The sequence below is a fragment of the Erythrolamprus reginae genome, chromosome 5 (genome assembly GCF_031021105.1).
Source record: "Erythrolamprus reginae isolate rEryReg1 chromosome 5, rEryReg1.hap1, whole genome shotgun sequence".
NCBI lineage: Eukaryota > Metazoa > Chordata > Lepidosauria > Squamata > Dipsadidae > Erythrolamprus > Erythrolamprus reginae.
This window is the reverse complement of record NC_091954.1, coordinates 56,502,149-56,525,619: the sequence shown is the minus strand read 5'-3', so window position 1 is coordinate 56,525,619 and position 23,471 is coordinate 56,502,149. Positions and strand designations below refer to the sequence as shown.

Genomic DNA, 23,471 nt, shown 5'->3' with positions numbered 1-23,471 from the left:
TAATTAGTGGGAAATAGTTTATACCTCATATGAAAGGAGTGTAATCATACCACTTTCCTGATCTCTATTTTGTAGGACTGACAGTAATTTATTAGAATCAGTGGCCTAAAAGTCCTTTCCATAAGACAGCAATTGATGCTGTTGTGGCTGAGACAATATAGTCCTTTACAACATTTGTGTTTTGTGATGTACACATTTCCTCATCACTATTGTAACCAATCTTCTGTAATTTTTTCCTTTTCCGATCAGTTTTTCTTTTTGCTTGAATATGTTCAGTCTGTATGGTGAGAAGAAATATCTTCCCTTCCACTAATGAATCTCATGTACCTTTGTAAACTCTGGTTTTGGCAGCCACAGGTTGAATAATTTTAATAATAGTGGTTAGAAAGGTGAGGGATCTTTCTACACAGATTCTTAAATATGTAACTAGATTTTTGTAAATCAGATTTTAAATATCATTTCCCCCTTAGATCATACTGTGGAAAAAAAATCTGTTCTAGAAAAGAAAGTGGAATGGAAAGAACTGGATCATACTGATGGCTTAACTCCAAAGATGGTCTCAGTTTCTATAGGAGATACATTTTTGGGTATGATTGCCCACATACAAAACCCAGGAGGGTTTTTTTGTCAACAGACAGAAAATGGCTGTAAGTCCTTCTTTTATGTTGAGATATCAAATACTTATGTACCTGTACATTTTGTGTATTAAATTATTGAGATAAGATAGCAACATTTCTATGTGATAATGAGCATGGGAAGAGAACAGCATTAAAATGTAAACTGTAAACTGAGACAGCATTAAAATGTAAAATGCAGTGTGAAAATTGTTTTATAATTTATCATGAGCTGTATGAATGACTTAAGTTTTTCTGTAATCTCAAATCTGATTTCACGTCCAAATGAAAGTCTTAGGGGGCTAAGTAAAATGGGCAAAATTATTATAACTATGTATTTTTGAAACACATTTAGCTCTTTTTATGTAACAATTTTCATGTAAGTATATGTGTTGTTAGGCAGACTTTCTCAACTTCAAGCATCCCTACATGAATATTGTGAAAATACCTCAATCACCCCAGATTTTTGCCCAGCAGTAGGAGATGTGTGTTGTGCTCAATTTACAGGTATGGAGGAGGAAGAGATTGTTTGAATAATCATTGTAATTATTATCCCTGGTATCATTATATCATTTATATTTGTAATAATCAGGAATCCTCAGTATTGTGTGTTTATTCAAAGAATAGGTTATCAAACCTCTAAAATACTTAGAATCTAATGTTCAGCATAGGAAAGAAATAGTGAGAATAATGATTAGCCACTAATAGGTATTTATTAAGGCTATATAATGCATTTTGAGTATAAATCTGTTTGAATTTTATATTAATGAAACAAAAGTAAACAAAAGCTAGACTCTTAGTCTTCTTAGCCTGCATTTTTCATGGTAAATTAAAACAAATTAAAACTATTGCTGAGAAGTTACAATGTGAATGCACTATTAAATAATTAAGCGACATTTACCATATTTTTCGGTGTATAAGACGCACCTTTTTCCTCCCTAAAAGAGATTGATAATGAGGGTGCATCTTATACTCTGAATGAGGGTGTCCTGTCCCTACCAGCTCTAACTACCTGCTAACAATCTTCCCAGCTCTACCTTGCAGGCTCTTTCATTGTTTCTCTTTGTGAAGAATGTTTTCCAAACCCTAAATCTTTGCAGGGTTTTTTCATTGCTCTAACTTGCTCTGAGTAAATTTCTTTCCAGCCCTAACCAGGTGCTAACGATGTTCCTAGCTCTTACCAGCTTGCAAGCTCTTTCATTGTTATACTCTGCCAAGAATGTTTTCCAAACCCTGTCTTTGATTTTTTTTTTCAATCTCCATTTGCTTCAAGTGTTTCTTTCCAGCCCTAATCAGGTGCTAACAATGTCCCCAGATTTTACTGGCTTGCAAGCTCTTTCATTGTTACTCTCATCTGAGAATGTTTTCCAAACCATGTCTTTGTAGGGGGGGGTTTCATCGCTTTACTTTCTCCAGATGTTTCTTTCCAGCCCTAACCAAATGCTATTAACTTTCCCAAACTCTTTAATTGCTCCTCTCTGTGAAGAATGTTTTCCAAGCCCTAAGTCTTTGCAGATTTTTTCTCATTGATCTAACTTGCTCCAAATGTTAATTTCCAGCCCTAACCAGGTGCTAATGATGTTGCCAGCTTTTACCGTCTTGCAAGGTCTTCCATTGTTACTCTCTGCAAGGAATATTTTCCAAACCCTGTCTTCGTAGGGGGGTTTTTTCATTGCTTTACTTGTTCCAAATGTTTCTTTCTAGCCCTAACCAGGTGCTAAAAATATTCCCAGCTCTTACCGGCTTGCAAGCTCTTTCATTGTTACTCTCTCAAAATAAAGGGTTTTTTAAGCCCTTAACCAGGGGATAAAATAGTGTGTGAATGTGACCATACTAAGGACGCTAGCCAGATGAATATCTGGTAAGCAGATTCTTTTCCTATTTTCCTTCTCCAAAACTAAGGTGTGTCTTATACTCTAGCGTGTCTTATACTCCGAAAAATATGGTAGCTCTTTTTGAAGAAATCTGTACCGCTTTAGAAGTATTACATTGCCACAACCAACTCTATTCTACTTTGGGTGCTGTTTTCTAAAACCAATTTGGAAAATGCTTTTTTTTTCATTCCAGATTGGCTTCAGGTGTAACATTAGCAGTGAGATGGAAGTATTAGAAGAGAGACAAAAATAGTATAAAACTGTTACTGAAACTTAAGCTACTATAAAATGTAAAGCTTGACTTGGTTCATTAGCTTTTGGCAAATCTCATTATTTATTCCCTTCTATTTCATGTACCATATATTATTCTTTTGAAGCATAAATATTTTCATTTTAAAATAAGCGGTTAAATAGTTTGCTGACCTTCTGATAGGCTCAATGTACCTTGTTTTTTAAGAAAATAAATTAAAACTCTCACTATTGTCATTGACTTTATTTGTGTATAGGACAGGGGAGGTTCCTCCCAGTTCAGACCAGATCGCCTGAACTGTTAAGGACTGATTTGAAGGTTTTTTCTGTTCTGCTGCTTGTAAAAGGGCCCTTCCACCCGCCCCTGGGTTTATACTGACCTTTATTCCTTCACCGGAAGCATAGCTGATCAGCTTTTCAGCTGTGTTTTGGGCGGATTCCAACTACTGAGCATGCGTGGAAGCCAAATGAAGAAATGAGCGTATGTGTGAGTGGAGCGCACACATGCAAAATGTCGCGATGTGAACTGACAGCAAAGTGGAACCTACCTCTGGTGTAGTACGCATTATTTTGTATATTTTTACATCAAATTTTATTTTAGCAATAGCATTTAGATTTATATACTGCTTCACAGTGCTTTTAAAACCCTCTCTAAGCAGTTTACAGAGAACAAGCATATTGCCCCCAACAATCTGGGTTCCCATTTTACTGACCTTGGAAGGATGGAAGGCTGAGTCAACCTTGAGCCTACTGAAATTCGATCTGCCAAACTGCTGGCAGTCGGTGATCAGCAGAAGTAGCTTGCAGTACTGCACTCTAACCAGTGCACCACTGTAGTGTATTGTATTTTAACATTGTAGTTTTCTTTGTTGTATCACTACTGATAACACTTTTAAAGAAAAAATAGTTAAGATTAAATATGACTCCTCCACATTTTTTCCTCAGAAGATAACCAATGGTATCGTGCAACAGTGATATCCCTTATTTCAGAGAAAATTGTTTTAGTGGGTTACATAGATTATGGAAACTTCGAAATGCTACAGTTAAATAGACTTCGACCAATTGTTCAGAAATTAATGGAATTACCAATGCAAGCTATGAATTGTACCCTAGCAGGTAGGAAATAATTATAACTCAATATTGATGGAACAATTACCTTTTTTGAATAAATTCTTAAGGCAAAGGTTCCCAACCAAGGGTGCTTGCACTCCCTGAGAGTGCGAGACGATATTCAGGGAAGTGCAAAATTTTGGGTTTAGAAGTTTCAAAATTATAGTGTATATGTATAATGATATGCATATACATTGGTACCTTTACTTAAGAACTTAATTCGTTCCGTGACCAGGTTCTTAAGTAGAAACGTTCTTAATTAGAAGCACTTTTTCCCATAGCAATCAATGTAAAAGTAAATAATGCATGCAAACCCATTGGGAAAGAAATAAAAGCTCAGAATTTGGGTGAGAAGAGGACGAAGACACTTGCTGCCCAGAGCGAAGGGAGCGTTTCTGTTCTCTGGGCTCTGACAGAAGTTTATTCCCTCTCCAAGCGCCCAGAGAAATTGCCAAAAAGAGAAAGGAAAATGCTCCGTTCGCTCTGTACTGCCAAAGCCTCCTTAAACACTACCGAAAGGCTCCTCTGGCATCCCAGAAAAACCCAAGATGGCCGGGATTAAAAGGGGAATGGAAGGAAACTGGCCGGGCCTTCGTGCCGCTCTCAAATTTCCTGGGAAATTTTCCCGGGCTTGGGGTCTTAAGTAGAAAATGGTTCTTAAGAAGAGGCAAAAAAAATCTTGAACATCCGGTTTTTATCTAGAAAAGTTTTTTAAGTAGGGGTGTTCTTAGGTAGAGATACCACTGTAATTATTTACTTATGTTAAGGGTGCAAGAATATATCAGCATTGTAGGGGTACGGAGCATAAGTGGGTTACTCCCGGGTTGTACTGTTTCTATAGAACCAGTAGCGGGATCCCCCCCCCTCCAATTCACTGAACCAGGAGCAATCTCCAGTTGGCCACGCCCATGAATCAGCTGTAATCGTGGCGCCATAGGCTCTGCTATCTTTGGAGGGGCTTCTGTGCACACGCAGAAGCTCAGTTTTCGGCACTGCAATGGGCACACACCCACGCGGCACCGTAGGAAGCAAATTGGCGGTGAGTTAAGTTAGAATTCACCCCTAGTGTGGACTATAGAAAAGGTTGGGAACCCCTGCCTTAAGGCTTTGTTTTTTAATTGTGCCTATGTAGTATGTAACAGTTATATTGTTATGTATATCATCATTGCAAGAAAGTCTATTCTTGGATACACTCAGCCAAAACCTATAAATTGCTTTTGAACAAGATAGTAGGACTGTCTAATTAGAATGTCTCCTATTGACTAATTCAGCTATTAATAATTAAAGATAGCAATTTCCAACAGATATGCATTAGGGCCATAAAATTAAAAGAATCTGTATGGATAGATGAAAACAATAGCACAAAATTATGTATTTTTTCATTACTTCTCTGCAAATTTTCAGAAATATTTTTATAGTAATCTGTGAGTAGCCCAGAGAATATGGCATGAGCTGAGTGACACTTTGATGAGTGGGATAACACAAGGAGCCTCCTCAAATATGGCATTATTTTTGGCAATTGGGAGTCTCTGGAGAAGGGCGGCATACAAATCTAATGATTATGATGAGGATGATGATAATAATAATATAATAATAATAACAACAACAACAACAACAACAGTGTTGTCACTAGCAAATCCTTTCAATTCAAAGGCACCTTTCAGTTGGTTTTGTAGGTGCTTCTTACATGAATAATGACAGACAGTATCAAATCATTAACCTCTAGTTCATGTCAATGATATTTTTATTATATTTGAAAAAAACCCTAATCAATTAAAGATGCACAAATGCAGAATCCATGTGAGCCAAAAGAGTACCGGTTTCACAAGATCTTGGGCTCAGTGCCATACTGAATGTGGCACCAATGCCATGTATGAAGAGTCTGTATTATGGAATAGCTGTAATGCCAGGGGTTGAAACAAGCTGCTTCAAGTAAATAAATAGTTTCCATTCCCTTTAGTGGGGGCATACCTTTAAAACATATCTGCTAAATTAAATAGGTGTGTTATACAGGATCAAAACCAAGCTGGTTAAAAGAAAATCGGCTTCATTAATGATACACTGAATCCTTTTTCAATCATTTGTTAGCCAAAAGGGATGAAATACTTCATTAATATGCAAAAGGATATCTTCAACAGCACTATTTAAGTATGAAAAATAGTTTCTATTTGGATGCATGCAAAGTACTTTTTATTATTTTTAGGATATTAGCTTGTTTGCCATTTTATCATGCGAAATACATGATAAAGTGGTAAGCAAGTTAATATCCTAAAGATAATAAAAAATACTAAAATTATTTAATTGTTCTTTACAAAATAGTGCTTGGGAAATATAATCCTAAAGAGAAACTATATATTCTCTTTTCATGTATAACATTAAAAAAATTATTCTTCTATTTTCAGGTGTGAAACCAGTATCTGGGACCTGGACAGCAGAAGCAACTTTTTCAATGAAGCAACTGGTCCAGAATAAAGTGGTTGCCATAAAAGTCAATGACAAGAAAATGAACACTTTTGTTGTAGACATTACAGATCAGTCTGTGACTCCATCAATAAATTTATCTAAATGTCTCTTAGAGTTAGGTTATGCAGTAGAAGAAGCACCTATTATTTTGAAACAGATTGAAACAATAAAAGAAACAAATGGTAAGTGCAAAAGGTTATTATTATAATGAGTTCATATTAAAGCATTCAAATTATTTTTATAGCATATGGATGATAACTTGAGTTTAATAACAATGGTGATTGAATACAAACTTAATGTTAATTCTAACGAGTAGAACAAGGATAGGTACATTTTTAGGGTCAGGAACAAATGTGGATTTTAAAGAACAAGGTATGGTTTTAAAAAGTTGCTGCCATAGTGGGTGGGGCCTATGAAAACTATGTTTTTCTCTAGAGATAAATAAGCCAAAATAAATCTTTCTATTTTAAAGTTTATGAAACCCAGCACTATTTTTATGTCAGAGGCTCATGCTTCATTTTTGTGGCATGACATATTAATGTTGTGCAAATTATTTTGTTAAATTCAGACAGAAAAAAGACCAGTAAACACAAAGTGACCTGTTCATAGATTTGTTGCGGGCCTTGGGCAGTGCTCACTCCATACATTATTTAATATTTTATATATTCTTTATTATATTTTATCCAGTTATCAGTTGACATTATTAATGTTAAAATCAAAACTGCTCCTTCTAAAAATGAAAAGAATTGATAGATATTTTGGTTGAATTATATGTATGAGTATTGTTTCTCATGTATATTTATTAAGGTAATTAAAACAGTTGTCATAGTTCTTTATATTCACTTCTCCTTTCCTATAGGTGAAAAGCAGGAGCCTGTTAATTGGTCTTGGGTCACATTAACAGCTAAACAGGTGGTAAATGTCATGGTGTCTGTGTTGTACAGTCCCAGCAAGTTCTATTGCCAGTTATTAAACAAAGACGGTACATTTTTTTCCTTCTTTGCTTTCTAATCCTCCTTGGGGCTAGAAATAGGTTTGATAGCTTCAGGAAAAGGACATTAACATAATAAAAATTGAGTTTAAATAAATATATTGTAATTTAGAGCAAAATAATTAAATGTTATCTATACACTGTGTTAGTGTAATCACCAAAGAAATACAGCTAATCAAAAACAATTCTTACCTGCTATACAGAGAAAAATGTTTATGAAGTTTGCAGATGTAAGTATTTTCTCAAAAAACAATTTGTGCAAGTCTATGGAATAACTTTCTTTGGTTAATTACCAGAAAATTAGTTAAATAAATATGTATACAGTCCTGGAACTATACATATTGCATAGAATAAGTAAATTCTGTACTTATTTTTACCAATGTGTTTTTTTTCTTTCTGGAGAAATACCCTTGTTGCATTTGTGGCATTGCTCCACAAGTGCCAGGCTGTGAGATCCTTTTTTTTTAGGTTGGGTTCAAGGATCAGTTGGGATTGCTGCTGCTGGACCAGCCTCCCTGCTGCATTGCAGCTTCCCTACCCGGATCCCTAGACCTCGCCATAGGGCTGGCGGTGGAGTTCCGAAAGCTTATAGTTCTGGGGGACTTCAACCTGCCATCCCTTGGTGCTAGATGTAGCCTGAGATTTAATGGAAATAGTCAGGCCCTGGATGATTTGGTGTTCTTGTCCGAGCAGTGCCTATGTGACCTAGAATTAGTGGGCTTGTCCTTGATCAACCTGTCAGGATATGAACTCAATCGAACATGGGTAAGAGCTGTTATTAAGATCTACATTATGACAATTTATGCAGCCAATTATAAAAACTCTGCACCAATTGCATCTGCAGATAATCACTCAGCCATTATCTTAAAGTGAGCCGCTTTCTCATAGGGAAAGAGGAGATTGAGGTCTACCTGAAGGAGTCGCTCCGAGTCCTTGGAGAGGGGCGGTATACAAATCTAATAAATAAATAAATAAATAAAGTAATTAATAAATTAATAATAATAATAAAAGCATGCTGAGGAATTTGAGGATTTTCTGGAAGATAAAATCGCTCTACATCATTCCCAGTAAGATGCCTGGTTGCTGGTTCTGTGGAAGCCCTTGAGGCAGGTTCTTACCCTGTTATCTGGGAATGGTTTGACCCTCTCGCTAATGAAGAGTGGACAGGATGGTAAGGAGCATGCATACAAGCCCTGTGTTTTAGATCTATGTGCCTCCTGGCTTGTGAAAATGTCAGAATGGTGGACTTTAGCAGTGATTAATGTTTCCCTACAGGAGCATGAGCACCAACATTTCAAGGAAGCTGTGGTCTGTCCTCTTCTTAAGAAGCCATTCCATCCTGTTGGATAATTTCTGACTTGTCTCCAATCTTCCCTTTTTGGAGAAGGTTGCTGAGAAAGTGGTTGCGCAGCAGATCCAGGGGTTTGTGGATGAAGTAGATTATCTGGGCCCCTACCAATCAGGATTCAGGCCTGGATATGGGTCAGAAACTGCATTGGTCATTCTTTTGGATGATCTCTGGTGGGAGCAGGATGGAGATGGTACATCCATCCTTGCTCTACTTGACTTTCAATATCATAAAACATAGTATTTTTCTGGAGCGGCTACTGGGAATGGAAGTGGGAAGCCTTGTGCTATCCTGGTTCACTTACAAGTTGTGAGCCGCCCCGAGTCTTCGGAGAGGGGCGGCATACAAATCTAATAAATAATAATAATTATTATTATTATTATTATTATTACTACTACTATTACTACTACTACTACTACTACTACTACTTCCTCTGCGGTCATTCTCAGGGAGTGTTGATAAGAGAGGAGAGATCCAGCCTTGCCCACTGCTTTGTGGGTTCTGCAGGGCTCAGTACTCTCTGTTCCTATTCAACATTTATATGAAATAGTTGGGTGAGATTGTCCATCACCATGGACTGTGATGGTATTAATATGCTGATGATACTCAGCTGTATATCTCAGCCCACGGTGAATTAAGCAATGCTGTGTTCTCCCTCTCTCAGTGCCTGTTAGGGGCTGGATGGGGAGCAAGAGGTTAAACCTGAATCCTGGCAAGACCAAGTGGCTCTGGGTTGGGATTTTCGGCCCAAGGAGAATTGCCATCTTTAATCTTGATGGGGTGGCACTACCCCAAACAGACCCTGTGCATAATCTGGGTTTTTTCCTGAACCTGCTCAAAGAACAACTGGTGATTGTGGCCAGGAGGGCCTTTGTGAAACTGTGGGTTGAATGCCAGTTATGCCTTTCCTGGACTGACAGTCCCTATTCAGGGTCACTCATGACCTAGTCACTTTCCGTCTTGACTATTGCAACACATTCTGCTTGAGCTTGCCCTTGAAGAGCATCTGGAAGTTGCCGTGGCTCACATGTTTTTGTGCAGACCTCGGTATGCACATATGTCACATCTATTATGGGAGCTGCATTGGTTGCCAATTTGCTTCCAAGTGCAATTCAAGGTGCCCTTCATGACTTGGGACCAGGTTACCTGAGAGACCGTCTCTTGCCAGTTACATCTACTGGCAAGGAATATTGCATGTTCCATCCCCTAGGGCTGTGATAGTTGCTTTGCCCCAGCTACAGACCACAAAGAATGCAGCACACACAAACCTAATTAAGAACTGGTAATGAGCTTTCTTAGTAGTTGTCAAACACAAATACAGTTTAAAGCAATATTTTCCTGAACATTGGCTGTTAGTTCAACTTCATTAGCAGCCAGTACAATCCATGAAATAACAACTCAGTTCTGAGTAAACAGTCCTGTAGATAACAGCAATCTTACAGGTTTTGGCAAAATGCTGAGAAGCAATTTGCAGGAAAAAAGCCAAGAGAGAGAATAGGTTTCTGGAGTCAAGACACGAAGGAATATGAATGAAGTTGTTTCCTGCAAATGGGATCCTTCGTTGTCATTCCTTAAATAGGCTAGAAGAGTGGCCAAATAGCTCAAAGCCTTACTCCTAAGGAACCATTCCTGCCTTTTGCCAGTTCTGGGTGTCCGTGCATTGAGAATATGCTCCTCCTCTTCTTCCTCATCACTGATGGGAGGTTCTGAAGGCTCTGGCTGAATCTCTGCCTCTGGCGCCAAGTCCTCTCCAGCCTCCTCACTGTCCGACTTGGGTGCCAGCTGCACAGAGCATTGGTGCATCACCACATCAGCCTCTTAGCTGTAGGAATCAGCTACCCACTACAAAGGCTGCTGGTGGGCTGCAACAATGGCAAACCGATATTATAATTTTTTTTTTGTTACTAAATATCTTTCAAAAGCAAAAAATTGGTCATAAAAGTGCACTTATGTTTTTCTTAGAACAATAAGATAAACTCTGTCTTGTTTATCATTATAGGTAGTATAACCTCATTATTCAGGTTAAATTGCAGTGTTGGCCCTTTGTGATAAATAAGTGGGTTTTGGTTTGCAGTTAGGGCACTCGGTGCTGAAAAGGTTCATCACTGCCCTAGAGAGATATCCTAGTGGGATCTTCTCCATGGTGTCTCCCTCTCTTTAACATTTCCCCAGAGATTAGAATGGCCCCACTCTAACGCTCTTCAAAGGCACTGAAGACCTGGTTCTTCCAGCGGGTCTGGGTAATGCAGAGCAGGATGGAGCCCATTAAATGGTTTGTGTGATGTATTGTCACGGGTTGGGGGTTATTTCATTAATTAAATGATTATTCTATTTAATTAGTGTTGTTTCATATATGAGGTTTTTAGATTCTTGTAAGCCACCTTAAGTTGCCATGTGCAGAATAGACAGCAATATAAATTTCCTAAAATAATTAAATAAGAGTGTCCCATTGGCATTGATTTTATCATTTTTATAATGTTTGATTTATAGGCTTTTGCTACAAAGACTAGCCCAAGTCAGATCAGGCTGAAATGAAGAATATTAACCTTGAAGTAATCTTAGAACACCTCAATATCTCAACCAATTCTTTTCCAGATTTGAATGCTCTTAAAGAACTCAACTTATCTTTAGCAGAGTACTGTGAAAAAACAAAACCTAACGTTTCCCAAGTAATAAAAGGGAAGGTATATGGTGCTTATTTTTCTGGTAAATAATATTTTTCCTCTGACTTTTTAAAGAGATGTCGACATTTGTTGTATGCATGTATCAAATTTGAACGTAAATTGAAGCAGTAAAGGAATCTTTTAGGTCTGTGAATGTTCCATTTTACCATATTGTTGACTATTGATATTTCATATTTCTAAAGTATATGACTAGTTTAAGTTAGTACAGTGTTGCATTTTGTTTTGTTTTACTTTACATTATGCCTTGAATGTTGCCACTTTAGTTTTTTTTGTCTGAATAAGATCACTACATTTACTTCATTTCTTTTATTGTAAGAGAGTTAATATCTAGCTATCAATGACATTAGTGTAATTTAAATAAAATTGGTTAAGTGTAGATTTCTGGAAAAAGGTAAATTATGTGTTTATTCAATATCCTTTTCTTTTAAATTAGGTGATGGTAAATGGTATCGTGTCTGTGTAAAAGATGTCATTTCACTTGAAGTAATTAAAGTTCAGTTTGTAGATTATGGAAATTATGAAGAAATTCCTATAGATAAAATCAGACAGATTTCATCTACATTCTTAAAACTTCCCTTTCAGGGAATCAAATGTTGGCTTTCAGGTAATTTCAGTAGTAGGAAACACTTGAATTTTGTATAAGATATTAAATCAAAATCCAAATAATACATCATAGTATTTGATTATGCTGGAAGGTGTTCAGAATAAAAGAATTTAATTTTGCTTTTTATTAAGTTATGCTTTAAAATTCTGGGACCTTAAAATAATATAATTGATCCAAAATAATCATAATACTTTCTAGTCAACATGGCTGAGTCTTTTAAGTCCTGTCAAGTTACTTTTAACTTGGAATTAATATAGAAATAATCTTTAATGTGATCATTTGAAATAAGGTCAATTTTTAAAATATATATATATATAGTTTCTAGATTTGGCTAAAATTTGCAGTATCAGAAGTCAAGATGCTTTGTGTAGTCTATTGAGCAATTACGCAGTTTTGTAATGCTAAATTCCACAAGAGGATATACTGTACTTGCAGGCCTTAATAGAGACCAGACATAGAGAAAATACTTCTTTCCTAATAAAATATATTGAACACTTCTATTCCTAACAGTTTTGCCCATTCCTATCAAAACGTTTTGAATCATTCAGCAATCCAATTTGCTGTGAGGTACTATTACATTGTGCCAAACAGTCAAAAAATGAAAAATCATAGCAATCTCCTTTTAATGCTTTGAGAAATCATGAAGTATTTCTCTTCGCATTAATTCCTAGTAAAATTACTAATGCTTGCTCTTTAATAACTGTATGGAATGAAATATTATGCTTATTATGATTTCAAAAAGCATCTTCTAAAGAGCAATGAAAGTCTAAGATTTCTTTCTGTTCACCACAGGTGTGAGACCCAAAAATAACACATGGACTACAGAAGCTATAACAACTTTTCAGATGCATGCAACTGAAAAAAAACTTCAGGCCAGAGTAATTTCTCTAATGAAGAATAGTGCTGAAGTGGAGCTTATTGATAATTCTAGTAGCATTCCCATGATCAGCGAAATATTAATAAGGAAGCATTTGGCTTTTAAAGAAAACTTACTATTAAATCCAGATACATTACCATGTGAGTTGATAAGTAATTTCCAAAATAATGTAATATTGCTGTTGTATGGAATGGTATGACAATCTCTAAAAATTGCTTGTCTGAGAAAAATTAAGTTCCAAGTTTGGAAAAAAGTTTTCTATAGAACATTTGGCCATATTTCTTTACAAACTTGGGAAGCAAGAATTAAGAATACCTTATGTTGTTTGATTAGAATACCACCATTTCAGAGTTTGAAACCTTTATTCTAGCTGAAATGCACATATCCAAACTCAGTTTTATATTTGGCAACCTGACAGGGAAAACTAAACACGCATCACTCATAACATTCAAAGTCAATATTTTATTACCAACCATGGACTCTTAACTTCCCAAATTCTAGGATTTAAAAACAACAATAAACTTAACAACGAGAATGGCAGTAATATTTATCTAACTCTTTTACTATACCTTCATCACAATTTTTTCCAGCAACTGACAAGTGGGAATGTACTCTCCTGTTTTTTCAAGCCATTTTTTTTTTTGCAGTATATCACAATATGAGTAAAATATCTAAATTTATCCTAAATAAAGGCAAAAACTCAGAAATGTATTTATTATTTATTAATTAGATCTGTATGCCTCCCCTCTCCGAAGACTCGGGGTAGCTTACAGCATATATAAAACAATGAAATATTGAAATATAAAATATTTTGGTCCAAATTTGGTACATTTTGCTTACTTTTTCTGTTCTCTTTTAAGTTTAGATTATAATTATTGTAGCATGTTATCCAGAAGATACCAGATACCTTAGTACATGAGGTCTTGTTTTGAAGTGCATGGTGATGTTCCATAACATTTTCATTGCTGCAAAAAATGCACTGTAATTTTTAATTTTTCATCTTATCTTATAGGTACATCTACCAGCATGCAGTGGACAATGCCAGTGGTTCCTATTGGTGATACAACATCAGCTCTTGTATTAGATGTGGTAGATCCTGGCTTATTTTATGTTATACCAAATGAAATGAAAGGTAAGAACCAAAAGTATACTATGCCAACAAAAATGATATTTATTTGCTCCATTCACAAATTATGCATTTATATAAATAAACTATAGCAAACCTGCAGCGTGTTATCTTTCTCACTGTCTCTACTAGGCATGGGTTTTTCTTATCTTCCTACCAGTGCGCTGCATGCGCATTGTGACATTTTGTCCCCAGTGCGATTTTGCTTCCACGCATGCTCAGAGGGATGATTTTTCCTTTGCGCATGCTCAGAGAGCCCAAAAATCACTGAAAATTAAGGGGAAAAGATGGCGGTGTGCACAGTCTGGCAAAGACAGCACTGGAGCTCTTGTGTCCAAATTGCGCAATTAGTGGGCCGCTACCGGAGCGGCACACCGGACCGCACTGGTAGGATCCCATCCCTGGTCTCTACCCTCATACAGAGCTTCTGTTAGATAGTACAAGTAGGAAGATTTTGTATGTATTGCACTGCTAAAATTTGGACACAAAATAACTGAATTTTGGCAGCATATATTTCAGGGTGGTTTTGGAAACCATCCAATTTTTAAGAATGTTGCTGTTCCATTCTTGCTTTCCCAGCTCCCCAAAATGAGAAAAGCCAAGTAATTTATTTAGAACTTCCCTTTTACCGTTACAATATTAGCAGGTACTTTTTCTCTAGAAAAATCAACCAATTTCCTTTGATTGGCAGCCCCATTACACAATTTTATATTAATAGGTGGTTGTAGATCCTACAGTTTGAAATAAAACAAAACATTGATTTAATAAATTATTTATAGGGAAGAGAGGTATCTTATTGAGGATAATCAGGTAAATCAGAATACAGTGTATAGTAATAAATTACATCACTTTTATCCATTACATTTTTATCCATTCAAAATAAAGCAGGGAAAATTTTAGAATTTTGTTTAAGCACATTTTTAAACATAACGTCACTTCAGGAACATTGGAATATTTTAATTTATTATAGAAACAGAATTTTGAAAATGTCAAAAAAGTTACAAAAAGACTATTGGAAGCTATAGGAAAAGAGAAATATATTTCACTCTAAAAATTAATTCTGATGCATTAAATATTTCATGCAAAGTAGAGCTGTTTCACATGTTTGGGATTCAAACCAAATCAAAACAATCATGTTTTGAAGGTTTTGGATTTCACATAGAACAAAATGGGATTGTTTTGTTCCAGATATGGAATTATATTTCTCCAGAAGAGATTTGGGATGAAAAAGTAGGGAAAAGGCAAAAATTAAAACTAGTTGAAGGGAGGATGGAAAGTGATGGTGCTAAGCTATCACAGAAGAAAATTGGGGCAATAAGATATGCTGCATAGGGAACGTTTTCCATAGTAATGCAACTATTATAGTAAGGAATAAAAGCCAGTATGTTGACAGCTGTTCTTTAATTGGAAGGGAAAATTTTTGAGAATTGAATAACAAATTAACGAGTTGGAAGGGACCTTGTAGGTCTTCTAGCCCAACCCCATGCTCAGGCAGGAAATCCTATAACTTTTCAACAAATGGTTGTCCAATTTCTTTAACACTTCTAGTGTTAGAGCATTCACAACTTCTGGAGACAAGTTGTTCCAGTGCTGAAATTATTGTGGTGGTGCAACTAATAATTTTCCAGGTTTTAACATTTCTACAACTACTCAAGTGTGCCTCCTGATAACCTTTCATATTAGTAGGCAACTCTGAAATTTTAAAGAAGTGGATAGTGGATGGATAGTTGTTTTTTTAGGCACATTTATTTTATTTTATTTTATTTATTTATTGGACTTATGCTGTCCCTCTCCGTGGACACGAGGTGGCTTAAAACATTTTGATAAAAAGATACAACATATAAAACATTTCTAAGCCAATTAATAGAATAGTTAATTTAAAAATTATCTTAAAAACTAAACATTTTATTTCCCTTAAGAAATAAGGAAACACTCTCTGAGGACACTGTGACTTTTTTTATTCTTTTGAAACTGAAGTAGGACACAATAATAATAATAGATTTTTCAGAATCTGGGAAATGACAGATGAAAAAGCACTCAAACTAAATCCTTGGCACTTTCACATAATTATTGTAAACTGAAAGCAGCTTCAGAATTCTGTTCCCATTATGTCAGCAGAGTTCAAAAGCTTAGCTGTTTATTTCCATTTCCTTGTGTTGTTGAATTGTTGAAAAGCTAAGCGTGTTTGAGACGTAGTGATCTATTTTTTCAACTATATTGTTTAGGGTACCTTCCTGGCTTTTGATAATAAGTAGGCTAGCTTAAAGGCTTTGTTCAAGTTTTTTAGCCTTCCATTCAGTTAGCCCATTGATAAATATGAGAGTAGTGAGAAGACAGCAAGTGAGCTGGGATTACTCAGGATTTTGTTCCTTGTTACCAGTATTTCATACAGGCAAACATAAAAACAATAAAGCCCTGTAGATGAAGAGAATGTAAGAACTTTAACACTGTTGGTGATTAGTTCAGGACTAAAAGACAGAAAGCCTCCCAGAGTGGGAGATAATTGTGAATATGCATGTGTGTGTGTTTTTGTATTTTTGTATTTTCGTGCACACATATGAATACATAAATTTTAAACGCAAATAAACTTACACAGATGAAAGATTACTTTTTCAGGACTTAATATATTTGGACATGTTATTTAAAAGTAGCCCTTTAAAATGTTTTCTTTTCATTTCAGTGGATTTAGAAAAGCTCAAAAAACTAATGATTGAACTTGCTGACTATTGTTGTGCTCAAAATGATAGCATTTTCCAACCAAAGGTTGGGGAACCCTGTTGTGCCAGGTTCTCAGGTAAAGTAATGGACTTGGAAAACTGAAATGTGTGGATTTGAATAAATTGATAAAATAAAATGTTTATTTATGTAGAATGTGCTGCAGAGATTTGTGGTTTAGATGAAATCAGCATTGTTTTAATGTATTTAATGTATAATGTAATAATGTATTTATTTCATTTAACTCAGAAACCAATATATGCATTTAGTGGTTTAACACATGACTCCAATAGCTCCTGGAAGAGATGTAATAATAATATTAATTACTTCACAATTTCAATAGTTTATTAGGTGGTCAGTGGATAGAATTTTTAGTTAATATTTTTGTTTTGTCTTTACTAATTTTGAGTCCTGCAATTTTTCCAAATAGTTCTATTTTACTTAGTAATTGTGTTGCAGATTCTGTTGGATATTCTAAGAAAAACACTAGGTCATCTGCTAATGCCTCTGTTTTGTAATTTAAAAAAAAAATTAGTTCCCCTTATTTCATCGTTCTTTCTAATTTAATAGTATTTCAATTGAGATAATAAATAATAAAAGTGATAACAGGCAGCCTTGTCTTACCCCTTTCCCAATATTAAATTCTTCCATCATGTTTATTTTGTTTATTATTTATTATTTCGATTTCTAGGCCACCCTTCTCTGGGACTCCCCATTTATCTATACCTTCACCTTTTGTTTGCTTTGTAGTAATCTCCTGGAACACCATCTGGCGCTGGTGTCTTATTGTTCTTCTGTTTAGTTACTGCTTGTTTTAGTTCTTAGTGGGAGCTGAAGCTGCAGCAGTGGCTATCTTCAGCACAGATAGGCAGGTTGGAAACAGCGGCCAAAAGCTCTCCACCCCACATGCTGCCAGTCCTGATGGAATCAGCAAGCCGCCTGCAGCAGCCGCAATATGGCTGTTAGTCAGTGGGGGGGGACACAAGCGGGGGCGGGTGGCAGCTTGCTTGGCAATGTGGCCGATTCCATTGGGATTGGCAGGGCACGGGGCGCAGAGGTTTTGGCCATTGCTTCCAACCCGGCTCTCTGTGCACAAGATAGCCGTTGCTGCAGCTTTAGCCCTTACACGCCATTAAGGAGCACCCTGTTCCTGAGCCCCTTCTTCTTGGCAGCCACTCTGTGCGGCGTCTGAAGCTGCAGCAGCGGCTATCTTGGCATGGAAAACCGGATTAGGAGCGGTGTCCAAAATCTGTGCCCGGCGTGCTGCCAGCACTGAGCAAGCTACCACCCGCCCAGCTTGCATCCCCCGGCCCCCACTTTCCGGCGGCAGTCACACTATGGCTGTGAGTCAGCGGGGGCCAGGGGGCACAAACCAGGCGGCTTGCTTGGAGTTGCAGCCATTTCCACCGGGATTGGCGGAGCACAGAAGTTTCAGCCGCTGCTCCAGATCCGGCTTTCCGTGTCAAGATAGCCACTGATTCAGCTTCTTCTGGGCTTCTCCCGTTCTTAGCTCTGGGGACAGTGCCCACCCCTGCCGGTCATTTGCACTTTCCCTTCCAAGATTATCAACAAAACCAAACCTGCACGGGGGACGGGGGAGCGGGAGGGGGGGAGAGGAACCAAATATATTTTCAAAGATTCCCCTTTTGTGGCTGGAAGACACAGCCAGCTCAATCAGCTTGAAGGAATTGTACTTCAGACGCAAAAGGGGAATCTTTGAAAATACCTTCCTATTCTTTCCTAGAAACCAAGGACACAAAAGTGTGAAGCTGTCTTCCCGATTGCAGTTGGGACAGGCAGATGCTACCAGGATCAAGCTGATTGAGCTGGCTGTGGGTTTCACTCAGTTAAGCTTTTGCCTTAACTGAGTGAATTCACCCATTTGTGGCTGGAGAGGTTCATGTGACTAGGTGGGGAAGATGTTGCCCATGCCCATCCAGGTTCTGGGGCTTCCAGTGTTTTCTTTTCTGTGGAAAAGGATGGGTCCAAAGGACTCTTGGAGTGTTTTAAGGTTGCCCAGACCTCCAAGGTCCCTTCCAGCTCTTATTACTGGTGGAGTGTTACACCTGCTGCTAGTTGTGCTTTTCCTAAGCAGAAGCCAAGGCTACCTTTAAGCAATGAAGATGTTACGCTCATCCTCTAGCCCCGTGATGATGAACCTATTGGCACCCAGTTTTCACAAAAACTCTCAAAAACTTTCACAAAAACTGGGGTGTTTGTGCCTTACCCGAGCCCTCAGAAGCACTCTGTGTGCCCTATTTTTTGCAAAAATGGCCCTGTTTTTCACTTGTTTTGCAAAAAGCGGGGTATGCAGAGAGTTTAAGAGGCCTCCTAGGGGGCAGGGGGGACAAAAGTTTTTTTCTTACTTACCTCTTCACAGTCTTGGTGCATCATAGTCTGAAAAATATGATAATTTGCACTATTGGCACTCGGAGATAAATATGTGGGTGTTGGGTTGCGGTTTGGGCACAGCCTCAAAAAGGTTCGCCATCACTGATCTCATTGTACTATTTTTTTTCTCTATTTTCAATCTATGGGATAACCATCTATTAGGCTGATTAACATTTTCAAAGTAATCTTGATTCACTAATCTTATTTTTCTTGCAATCTCTTCTCATTCTGGAGATTTAATTTGTGTTTTGTCAGAGTTTTTTCTTCTATGATTTTTGAGTTTTGTTGATCTTTTTGAGGATCTCTTTCTAGTTGTTTCAAAGTATCCAGCAACTGTTTTTGCTGCATCCCTTTCATTGTTTCTCCTGGCCAAGTATGCAATTGTCACACCTCTTTGGTACGCTATCTATCTATCTATCTATCTATCTATCTATCTATCTAGTTGAATAAATATAGGATTGTAGTTTGTATAAGCATAACATAAGTTGAAAGTAATGATAAAAGAAAAAAGTAGGACGGGGACCGTAGGCACTATGGTACACTTGTGCATGCCCCTTACAAACCTCTTAGGAAAAGGGAGCAGTCAACTGTAGACAATCCGAGGTTAAAGATTTTGGATTTTGGGGGGGGGAAACCACAGACTCAGGTAATGCATTCCAGGCGTTGATCATTCTATTGTTGAAGTTGTATTTTCTGCAATCTAGTTTGGAGCGGTTTAGGTTAAGTTTGAATCGTGTGTTGTTGTGGTTGAAGGTAAAGTAGTCACTGACAGGAAGGACATCTTGGTATATGATTTTATGAACTGTTAGATTTGATCGGAGACAACATATTGTATTTTTGGTGTATTAGACGCATCTTTTTCATTCCCCAAATTGCCTGATAATTAGGGTGCGTCTTATACACTGAATGTAGCTTTTTCTCCCCCAGCCCTAACTAGCTGCTAACGATCTTCCCAGTTCTTACCTTGCAGCCTCTTTCATTGTTTCTTTCTGTGAAGAATGTTTTCCAAGCCCTAAGTCTTTGCAGGGTTTGTTTCATTACTCTGACTTACTCTGGGTAAGTTTCTTTCTAGCCCTAACCAGGTGCTAACAATGTTCCCAGCTTTTACCCCTTGCAAGCTTGTTCATTGTTAATGTCTGCCAAAAATGTATTCCAAAACCTGTCTTCATAGTTTTTTTTTCATTTACTTGCTCCAGATATTTCTTTCCAGCCCTAACCAGGTGCTATTAATGTACCCAAGCTCTTTCATTGTTACAATATTTTCAAGCCCTAAGTCTTTGCAGGGTTTGTTTCATTACTCTGACTTGCTCTGAGTAAGTTTCCTTCAGCTCTTTCACTGTTACTCTCTGGAAAGAAGGATGTTTTCCAAGCCGTAAATCTTTGCAGGGTTTTTTCCATTGCTCTACTTGCAATGTAAGGAAGCTCTGAGGAAGGTATCTGCTGGGGTGTGAGTTCAGATGGGAATGGCTAGCTTTCCACCTGGTTCTTTTCTTTTAAAGAGAAAGAGAGAGAAAAGAGGGTGGGCGAATAACAAGCTTCTCTAGAGAAAGAAATGTGTATCTCCCATCAATTGCAATGGAAAGACAGAAAGTCAGAAAGAAAGACAGAATTACACTCCAATTGATGGGAGATACACATTTCTTTCTCTAGAGCAGTGTTTCCCAACCATGGCCACTTGAAGATATTTGGACTGGGGAATTCTGGAAGTTGAAGTCCAAATATCTTCAAGTGGCCATGGTTGGGAAACACTGCTCTAGAGCAGAGGTCCCCAACCTTTTTTGCACCAGGGACCGGCTTTAAGCTAGACCAGTTTTCCATGGCCCGGTTGGGGGGGGGGGGGGCTTTGGTCATATGGGGGTGGGGTTATGGAGGGGTGGAGCTTAGTGCATACTTATCATATAATTATGACATTTATAATGAGAATGTGATTCAACTTACCATAGGTTCAAAATGAGTGGGAGCACCAGGCTTGTTTCCCTGGATCAGTGGGAGCACTGGGCTTGTTTTCCTGCAACAAGACGGTCCCATCTGGGGGTGATGGGAGACAGTGAAACCCGAAGTGTGTTCCTTATGTCCAGTCTACTCCGTAATCTCGTTTTTGCTGTTGTCATGGCAGAAAACCCAGTTTCACAAAGATAGGATGTTGGAAAAGGAAGCAGAGTTTTCAGTGCTTTGGTGGCGATCCCAGGATATTCAGCCTGGACTTTAATCCAGAATGTTGGGAGATTTGAAGTCTCAAACATACTTTTAAGGCTACCATCATTTGCAATCTCAATCAGTTGGTCTTCTTCAAGCACGGACAAGGTCGATTCACCTGGCTTGTTCACAAATGGGTTGCGAATCCATTCCTTCCTAGTTCGTGGGTCTTTTGTGGTCGGAAAATAGCGCTCAAACTCTTCTGAAAGCTGAGATAGGTGATCATGTACAAGCTGGGAGAATGAAGGCTCAGGCTCGGTCTCTTCCAAAATTCCTGCTAATGTTTGAAACATGTCAAATATCCCTTTTCTCACTCGCAGTCCCCACACTTCCAGTTTGGCTTTAAATGCAGCAACTTTATCTGCCAACTTGAAGGCAGTTGTCATTCTCCCTTGAAGTGACAGATTAAGTTCGTTCAAAAAGTTGAATATGTCACATAAGTAAGCAAGTTTTGTGACCCATTCCTTACTACTGAAATGTGCTGCAAGTGGCGATTCTTTTTCTAAAAGAAATCTATAAAGCGGGTCTCGTAACTCAAAAACTCTGGCCAGTGCTCTACCTTTAGAAAGCCATCTGACTTCTGTGTGTAGGAGAAGACGTTTGTGCTCCGCGTCCATCTCCTCACAGAGCTGCTCGAACAGACGTGAGTTAAGGGCATGTGCTTTTATGTGATTAATAACTTTAATCACATCTTGCAAAACGCTGTTAAGTTCAGGTGACATTTTTCGGCTTGCCAGCATTTCTCTATGGATGACACAGTGCGTAGAGTCGCATTCAGACGCAACCTCTTTGACCCGGGTAGTTAAACCAGAAAGCCGTCCAGTCATGGCAGCTGCTCCGTCTGTGCATATACCGACACAAAATGACCAGTTTAGGTTTCCTGATATGTAATCATCCAAAGACTTGAATAGTTCTGCACCTGTGGTGTTGGCTGGCAACAATAATACACATAACATATCCTCATGCAAATCCTCTTGAAAAATATATCGCACATAAACAAGCATCACTGCCTTGTTGTCAACGTCAGTAGACTCGTCAACTTGGATTGCGTACCATGGTGACGCATTAATCCTCTCCAACAATTGTACCTCAATGTCTTCTGCTATTTCATTAATTCGTCTACTGACAGTGCTTGCTGAAAGAGGAACCTGTGCCACTTTTTTAACCGCAGCCTCTCCTAAAAGTTCCTGGCAAATGTCCTTAGCGGCAGGCAGGATCAACTCTTCACCAATAGTGAAGGGCTTCTTAGCCTTGGCAATGCGGTTAGCCACTAAGAATGATGCTCTCAGAGCAGACACATTTGTTGATGTGGTGGCCTTCAATAATTGCTTCTGTCCTTCGTGTTCGCGTTTTTTTCTTTCAAAAAACTCCAAAGGCTTGTCTTTTGATGCAGGGTGCTTGGTCTGTAAGTGGCGAACCAGTTTTGAAGGCTTCATGGCCTCGTTGGATAGCCGTTCGCCACATAACAGACAGAGTGGGCTTGGGGCATGTGAATCGCCAGTTGCAATGAACCCATAATTTAAGTAGGACTCATTGTATTTTCTTTTAAATGCAGCTTTCTTTTTTTTAGCAGTCATGGAGTCTTCATCTGTCTCATTGGGACTTTCTTCCTTTTCAAAGAAGCTCTTCAGTGATGTTTGTTTTTTATTCATTTTACAAGGGTTAGAGGTGAAGGCGTAGTGGGCCCCTAACACAGAAAGATGGCTATTGCTACTGGAGATGGGCACTGATGATGATGACCACTACTTGCTGCTACTGGACACAGCCACTGCTGCTATGAATTTTCACTGTTACAGTATTTGTTTTTTCACTTTAACCAGAAAATCTGCTGCTGGGCTGCACGACACCAGAACACAGCTACAGGAGTCATAAGGGTGGGACACCTGACGTCATATCTAGCTTTCCATTAGCTGCTAATGATTAGCATCCAGAGCCCCTCCCCCTCCAACTCGCAGCTAGCAGGAGGGGAAGGAGCCCTGGACACACATGACCTGCTTGTCAGTAAGGAGAGCCTGCCGCCCCACCCCTTCTCCACAGGGTGGGGAGAATGAGGAGGCTCCTTTGGCGGCTGGGGGCTGCCTGGCTTTGTGATTTTGGCTGGGGGGGACTTAGGAAGGTCCTACTTCTCCCCCCCCAGCCAAAAACTCAAAGCCTATCTGCTGGATACGGGCGGGCGATGAGCGGGACAGAGCGGCGCCGAAGCCGGTGGCTGCAAGAGGCTCTCCGCTC

At 38.3% G+C, this 23,471-nt stretch overlaps 1 protein-coding gene across 7 annotated transcripts in view; it reads left to right on the top strand.

The window, feature by feature from the left end:
• Positions 1 to 23,471, top strand: part of TDRD1 (tudor domain containing 1) — a 60,810-nt gene that overhangs the window by 29,097 nt on the left and 8,242 nt on the right. For 5 of the 7 annotated variants that reach the window (XM_070752667.1, XM_070752664.1, XM_070752666.1 and 2 more), the window contains 10 exons: positions 471 to 647; positions 1,014 to 1,121; positions 3,683 to 3,853; positions 6,250 to 6,492; positions 7,170 to 7,292; positions 11,245 to 11,355; positions 11,767 to 11,937; positions 12,730 to 12,954; positions 13,827 to 13,946; positions 16,621 to 16,734. In XM_070752667.1, the coding sequence (XP_070608768.1) occupies positions 471 to 647; positions 1,014 to 1,121; positions 3,683 to 3,853; positions 6,250 to 6,492; positions 7,170 to 7,292; positions 11,245 to 11,355; positions 11,767 to 11,937; positions 12,730 to 12,954; positions 13,827 to 13,946; positions 16,621 to 16,734 (1,563 nt within the window). The remainder of the gene's footprint in view (positions 1 to 470; positions 648 to 1,013; positions 1,122 to 3,682; positions 3,854 to 6,249; positions 6,493 to 7,169; positions 7,293 to 11,244; positions 11,356 to 11,766; positions 11,938 to 12,729; positions 12,955 to 13,826; positions 13,947 to 16,620; positions 16,735 to 23,471) is intronic. The other 2 variants (XM_070752668.1, XM_070752665.1) reach the window with 1 other exon arrangement.